General features: G+C 39.7%; 1 protein-coding gene across 4 annotated transcripts in view; it reads right to left on the reverse strand.

The window, feature by feature from the left end:
* The window catches only part of IKBIP (IKBKB interacting protein), a 9,083-nt gene extending 1,365 nt beyond the window's left edge, over positions 1-7,718 (reverse strand). Inside the window, exons 1-4 of one of the 4 annotated variants that reach the window (XM_416166.8) lie at positions 7,469-7,718; positions 7,128-7,344; positions 3,962-4,079; positions 1,433-2,615 (exon numbers count right to left, since the gene is read on the reverse strand). In XM_416166.8, the coding sequence (XP_416166.2) occupies positions 1,785-2,615; positions 3,962-4,079; positions 7,128-7,309 (1,131 nt within the window). In that variant the 5' untranslated portion in view covers positions 7,310-7,344; positions 7,469-7,718 and the 3' untranslated portion in view covers positions 1,433-1,784. Of the gene's footprint in view, positions 1-1,242; positions 2,616-3,961; positions 4,080-7,127; positions 7,345-7,430 lie in introns of those variants that run through there. The other 3 variants (XM_040670537.2, XM_001232182.7, XM_040670557.1) reach the window with 3 other exon arrangements.
* Between the last annotated feature and the right edge of the window lie 84 nt (positions 7,719-7,802).

Genomic DNA, 7,802 nt, shown 5'->3' on the forward strand with positions numbered 1-7,802 from the left:
TCTTTCATAATAAGGCTGTAATCTGTGTGATCTAGAAAGTGAAGTGTACAAAAGATGCATACTTTTACATTCTTTTACTCTAAAGTCATAGACCATAATTACCGGATGTGTTTTTATATGGGGGATTGCAATATGTATTTTGAACAAGACGTGCACAGAACAAAAGCAAAATGAATTGGGCACCATTCCCTTTTGCTTACTGAGGAAAAATGTGCTACTATTGGATTTTTGGCTGACTTTGCTAGCTCATATGTGTTGGGGTTTTTCTTTTTTGTTTGAGAAGGGAGGAGCAGGTGGGGCCTCCCAGCACACATTCCAGAAATAGCCTGGTTTTCAGAAATGGTAACATCTATGCACCTGAAGGCTGGGACCAGTAGTATGATGTAGGCATAACTACTGCATTACTTTCCTACCTTGTAACTAGCTTTTTTGTTGTTGCTGTTCAGTAAAAACAAACTTCGAAAACTCAGGGTATTAAACTATTAGACCTTTTAACTACAAGGTCTTACATGTTTTTTTGTTTTGTTTTTTTTGTTATTTTTTTTTCCTATTTTTATGAGAATTCATTCACATTTGGAAATACTAAGGTCAGATTGCTCATTCAATACAGCAACTGTGTTTTTGACTTTTCTTACTGGCCTTAATCCTAACTTCAGTACAATGAAACATCCACTAGGCTGCTAAACGCTATTAGTACAGCAACTTGACATTAGAGAACATTAGAATTGAGAAGATTACTGAAATTAAAAGATTAGCCACCATACTGATTTTTAAAACAAACAAACAATTCCAGCATATTATTACTCTTTAATTGGAACAGCATTAGACAACATAAAAACTTTTAGGTACTGTTTGCTAGCAAGCTTTTAATTGAGGTTGTTTTCTACAACTGATACTGACGTAGCACAGTGGTGGTGTTGCTGAGCAAGCCCCCACACAACATAGTAGAAAAATAAGTTTAATTATCTCTATTCTTTATTTTTTATCCTTTAATTAAAGTGATTAAGTTTTTAGGATAGAATTCCTCATGACCACAAAACTTTTTATTTTGTTATTTTATTTTTTTTTATTTTATATTTGTTATTTGCTTAACAACAAAATATTAGAATTTATATTGTGAAGAGCTGCACCGTGTTTCCTAGTTAATGACGTCTAGTGGTGAGGAGTTCCTGTTCTATCTCAGGTATATTCAGCTTTCAATATAGTTTGGGTTAATTCAATATATTCAGCTAGGGAGCATACCATTGGTAGTTCAATCAGCCTTCTCCAAGCATAGATGAAGTAGACCACGCAGTAGAACACGCTTGGGAAATAAAAATACTTTTTAAAAATCTCAGTCTGGAATAGTAGTTTTAATGGAGCAGTGGACATACATTCTCACTTTCGGAAGATCAAATCATTTTGAATTAGATTATTCACCAGGACAGAGCAATACACTGCAACATATTTTTATTGAATATGACTGTAAATAGATACAATCTATACATAAATAATAAATACATGAACCTGAAATATCCTAACGTTGAGAAATAGAGGTTTCAGAGTGTCCTGAATGTGCAGTGTTAACTACTCTTCCTAGAGAAATCAATTGTTCACTGTGTTACAAAGTCGATGAAGTATGATAACAAAAAGTAACAATATGGAAACCAAAGCAATGAGAACTAAACATAAATGTTAATGTGATGTCTCCGTCCCCCTCCCAACTCCCAGCTCGTACATTGGAGTCACATAACTTAGAATCAATTAAAGTGCTTCTTCTGTCAGTGTAAACCTTAAGACCAAATTCACTTATCCCCATCTTGGTCACTTTCTAATTTATAGCCTACTAAAGTTATTCCTTCAGCACTTGAGGATACTTCCACGTCACGTACTACTTCTTCTATAACTGCTGTTTTATTTTGTAGTTTTGCTATGCTGTCATTGTACTGTGCACCTTCAAGAACGTTTTGCATCGCCACTGTATCGGAGACAGTTTTCAACATATTACTTTCCACAGTATACAGCTGTGTTGCCAAGTTCTCTATCTTCTTCTCCATATTTAGCAATTCACTTGATAATCTAAGGATAGAATGAATAGCATTTTCAATTTTTGGCAAATGGGTCTTGCACTCCTCAATTTTAGGTTCATAGGCTGCAAGTTTCTGACTCAGGTCTGTGTTCTTGGCTAACAGACTATTCTGCTCTTCTTCTAGTTTTTCAATTGCTGTCGCATGCGAGTCCAACTTCTGTTCAACCATAGCAAATTCATCATCTTCTTGCCTTTTTACTGTTTTAATATTTCTGGCTGTACCGTCTTCCAAGTCTTTTAATCTTTCTGAAAGGGATTTAATTCTTTGGTCAACTTTATTAATTTGGGTAGTAACTTCTGTGTGTATGAACTTCGCTTCAGATTTTATGCCACTAGTGTTTGTGTTCATTTCATCCATGCTTCTTCTCCAGGAATTCGTAATATTTTGGAACTTCTCATTAATGCCCTGCATCTCCATAAACAGAGTCTGTTCGTTGTTCTCAATCTCTCTTATGGTGTTACGAAGAGAAGATACTTCCTGCTCAAACTCAGTCATCACAGAGATGGACGAGGCAGATTCTTGTAGGATACTGTCAGAAGACTCAAGCTGCATTTACAACACAAAACAGTGTCTAGCTCTACTTAAGGACAGCAAGACTAGAAAATCACTTGCACTTGTTTAACAGAGAATGAAGTCCCTTAGAAACAACTTTATTTGTTACAAAGTTTCTATATTAAGATCTGTTTTCACATTTGTTTGTTAAAATATTGATCTGGCATTAAAGAGCCACATAAAAAGGTATGTTTGTTGATGAATTTCCATAGAATGTGGGATTTTTTGGGGGGGGGTGGAGGGTGGGGATGTTAAATATGTCACACTGCAAAATGTTGCATGGGATTTAGATAATCTGAAGTGCTGCAAATAAAAGTGAAATTTCATCATACATAGATGACAACATTATGAGATCAGTGCTAAATCAATATCACTTGCATAAGCCAGGCTGTTTTCCCATCACTGTCTGTACAATAGTTCTGCAGCCAGCCTAAGTTTCTACTTCGTATTGCCATATATAGGAAAATAAATTAGCAATAAAAAAATCTTTAAAAAAAATCACGATCACTTCAGTATGTCTTTCATATTACTGGAACTGGTCTAACACATAAAAATGCCTGTAATTTTTACTTAAATATATGTACATGTCGATTATATACGGAACAGTATTGGGATGTGCATAAATGTAAGTTATTTAAAACAGTTTTCTGTCAAAAAAACCCACCGAGATACAACTGCTATGTTCACATCCTTGAACAATAGTACAGACTGACATATGTAGTAGCATTTATTAAGATAAAAATTTGATTCCTAAGGTGTCCTCTTTTTTTAATTAATGAAGTCAAATTTAAGTCAAAGTTCAATTTAAATTTCATTGGTTTTGGATGGAGTAAACATGAGTTTTGTCACTGCTTTTGTCATGGATATGATTTCCTTATTAATGCTTTTTTCCTTATTAATGCTTTTCAATAATGCTCATATTCTAATACATACACATGATCAGTAAACAAGTGTTTAAGTAACTAATGCAAAGAAACACAGTCCTTAAACTTTCTTCATTGATTGGTCTGTTGAAAGTCTAATACACAGTGCTTCATAACATTCTTTACCTTCAAAGCACTTTCCTAAAGTAGATATTTATATTTACCTTCATTTTAAAGACAAAGAATGGACTAAGAGTGACTTAAACAAGCTTCAGTGGAAATTAACAACCAACTTCTCGTGCTGTCTTCACAAATGTTGCTATAAAATATTCACTGAAGGCCAATTCACAGGAAAGTAGAGCACATTAGAAAAAAAATATCTAAAAGAAGAGTCAGTCAAATTTGACTGAAGGTCAATAAAATAAAACAATGGCAAATGTTCACCAGAAATAATCCAATTAAGATGTTAATGATTACCTTTTCAGAAATTAAGCTAACTTTATTTTCCATGTCCAGGAATCTTTCAGCTTCCTGCTGCAAGAAATTGTACCTTTTTTCCATATCAGCAAATCGACTCGACTGCTGAAACAGTAACCTGCAAATTGCAAATAAATAAACAGTAAATATAACAATATAATTAGAATACATTATGTGTTCCAGGATCCGATTCACAGAAATCTTCTAATGAAAGGAACTGTGCTCATATAATTTGCTAGTGAATCTGATCTGTCTTCATACTGGGGTTGATGCCTTCCAATAGATGTGTAAAAATAAGGAAACATTTATAGATAACCTTCTCTTTCACATAGCATACCATCTAATAAAGAAAAACATCAATTAATACAGATAGGTCATTTCACAGAGTCATAGAATCTTGTGATTCTACGTTCGAAGTTCAAAGGGACTTTTAAAGGCCATCTAGACCAACTCCCCTGCAACAAATGGGGACACCTACAGCTGATCAAAATGCTCAGAGCTCCTCCAGACTTTGAATGTCCCCATGACAAGGCAAACACCACCTCTCTGGGCAATCTGTTCCCGTGCCTTACCACCTTCAAGGTAAAAAAACAAAAAATACCTTCCTTATGTCCAATCTAAATCTCCCCTCTTTTAGCTTGAAATAATTTCCCCTTGTCCTATCACAACAGACATTGCTAAAGATTCTGTCCCCTTCTTTCTTACAGCCCCCCTTTAGATACTGAAAGGCCGCTCTCAGGTCTCCCCACAGAGCCTTTTCTTCTCATGGCTGAAAGAGCCCCTCAAAGAGAGGTGTTTCATCTCTGGGATAATTTTTGTGGCCCTCCTCTGAGTGCACTCCAACAGGTCCACATCTCTCCTGTACTGAGGACTTCAAATCTGGATGCAGTACTCCAGATGAGGTCTCACCACTGCAGAGCAGAGGGGCAGGATCACCTCCCTCACCCTGCTGGCCCCACACCCTTGGATGCAGCCCCAGGGTATGGCTGGCTTTCTGGGCTGTGAGAGCATACTGCTGGTTCATGTCCAGCTGCCATCCACCAGTACCCCCAAGTCCCTTCCAATAGGGTTGTGCTCCATTCTTACGCTGGCCAGCCTGTACTGATAGCAGAGTTTGCCTTGACTCAGATGCAAGACTCTGCACTTGGATCTGTCGAACCTCATGAAGTCCACTTGGTCCCACCTCTGAAGCCTGTTTAGGTCTCTCTGAATGGCATCCCATCCCTCAGGTGTGTCAACTGCACCACACAGCATAGTGTCATGTGCAAACTGCTGAGGGTGCACTCAACCCCACTGTCAACCCCAGTGATGATGTTAAAGAGCATTGGTCCCAGTACTGACCCTTGAGGGACACCACATCACCAATATCCATCCAGACATTGAGCCACTGACCACCACTCTTTGGGTACGTTCTCGCAACCAGTTCCTCATCCATCAAACAGTCTACCCATCAAATCCATATCTTCCCAATTTAGAGAGAAAGATGTTATGAGGGACCGTGTCAAAAGCCATATAGATTACATCAATGGCTCTTCCCTTGTCCATTGATGGAGTTAGACCATCATTAAAAGTGACAAGGTTGGTCAGGGAGGACTTGCCCTTGGTGAAGCCATGCTAGTCCTCCTGTATCACCTCCTTGTCTTCCGTGTGCCTTAGCATAGCTTTCAGGAGGATCTGCTCCATGACCTGCCCCAGCATTGAGGTGAGGCTGACAGGTCAGTAGTTCCCTGGGTCATCCTTTTTACCCTTCTGAAAAATGGATGTGATGTTGCCTTTTTTCCAGTCACCAGGGACTTCACTTGACTGCCATGACTTTTCAAATATCATCAAGGGTGGCTCGGCGACTATATCCACCAATTCCCTCGGGACTCAGGGATGCATCTCACTGGGCTGCATAGATTTAAGGATGTTTGGGTTCTTCAGGCTACCATGAACATTATCTTCACTTACAAGGGGAGGGGCCATGCTCCCCCAGTTCCCACCTTCCAAACCATCCACTCAAGGCATATTTGTAGAGCAGTCACTAGCGAAGACTGCGGCAAAAAAACTGTTGAATACCTCAGCCTTCTCTTTGTCTGTTGTTACTATCCTGCCTATGTTATTCACTGGGGAGAGTACACCCCCCTGGTCTTTCCTTTTCCAGTTGATGTACCTGTAGAACCCCTTTTTATCCTTCTTTGTACCCCTTGCCAGGTCCAGTTCCAGTTGGGCCTTGAACCTCTCTGATTCCAGCCCTACACAGCCTAGAAGCATCCCTACACTCCTTCCAGATTACTGAGCCCTGCTTCCTCTGCCTGTGCATTTCATTCTTGCTCTCCATTTTGACCATCAGGTACTACTTTCCCTCTCAGGTAAGGCAATATATTTCACTGATAAAGTATACTTTAACTGGTAGAACTAAAACACAGAACATTAATTACGACTTTCTTGCAAAGCACCTCAAAATCATGCATGGAAACCTTCACAATTAGAAAGGCTGGTTAAGCTAATGCTGCTTACTGCTAAAAGAACATTGACTATTTAACATTAACACTGTTAATGGACATGGTTTAGTGGGCTTGGTGGCGACAGATCGACAGTTGGACTAGATAATCTTAGTGGTCTTTTTCAACCTTTATGATCCCATGAACATGTAACCAGCGAAGAACATATGGTAAAGCCTGTATGATGCTATATTTCTGAGTAGATAGTAGGGATCTCCACTATATGCACTTTATGTGCATACTAGTAAACATGGGAGCAGAATGGAAGTGAGGCTATGAGTAAAACTCTGTTACTTTGCTGGACTAATCCCTCAGTAAGGCTTATGCTAGATGAGGGGGTCCTCTCACTACTAGAGCCATTTTATTAAGAAGAACAGAGCTTATTTAAAATACTTGCACTTTCATGAATTGCTATTTTCTATGATATTTGTTAGAATACTGCATAGCAATTAGAAGTTTCAAAGAGAACAACAATAGTCTGCATGGGTTAAGGTATACAGTGAAAGCTAAAAGTGAGAGATACAGAATGATGGCAGAATAAAATGATCAGTGACACCTACACCTACTGTTTTATGTGTATCTACTTATGTAAGTCACACATTTATTAAAGATTTAGATAATGAAACCTGACTGAGTGTAAGATAAGAACAAGTTCTGCCAGATTTCTGTGCAGGGCTACCTACCAGGCCAGCACCAGGCAGGCAGAGAGAGAAATCACACCCAAGGCCATCCGTGAGTCCATCCCAACAGAGTTCTGGCCGTGGCTCACCACCTTCCCACGGCTGCTGTGCTTCTCGAGTTTCTGGAAACCTTCATTGCTCTTGGATGAAGGAAGACCTTTTTTCCTCTGCTTAACTTCAGACATTCTGTGTTTTTTTTTAAAGAGTAGGAGCAAAAGAGCTACCAAACAAAACAAAACACCAGTTAGTTACACAAATACCTAGAAAACAAACAAACAAACAGTCCTTCGGTGCTTAACACGTTACCTACTTGAGCACCACGACATTTATGGAAGCTCACTTACAGAAGACTCGGTGAAAGCTCTTCTTTTTTTTCCTCAGTGCCCTACAGAACACGGCTTTGACGTTTGCTGAACAAACTCCACGCGCTCCTCAAACTTCTGCCTGCGCCGCCTTGCCTAACTACTGTACTATCAGCCACGTTGAAGATATACAGATGAGGATAAAGGCCGCTGTTTCCTCACTGCCAAAACCAAGCCCGCCCCACGCCTATCTTCCACGACGCTGCTCCCGGCTGCTGCCCGCCCCCCTCCCTACCCGCCGCCGCAGCCCCGGCCGGCCCCGCCCGCCTCAGCCCGCCACGTCAGGTGCGTGCCGGCAGCCCCGGCTCTGCGCAGA

This window comes from Gallus gallus, chromosome 1 (genome assembly GCF_016699485.2).
Source record: "Gallus gallus isolate bGalGal1 chromosome 1, bGalGal1.mat.broiler.GRCg7b, whole genome shotgun sequence".
Taxonomy (NCBI): Eukaryota; Metazoa; Chordata; class Aves; order Galliformes; family Phasianidae; genus Gallus; species Gallus gallus.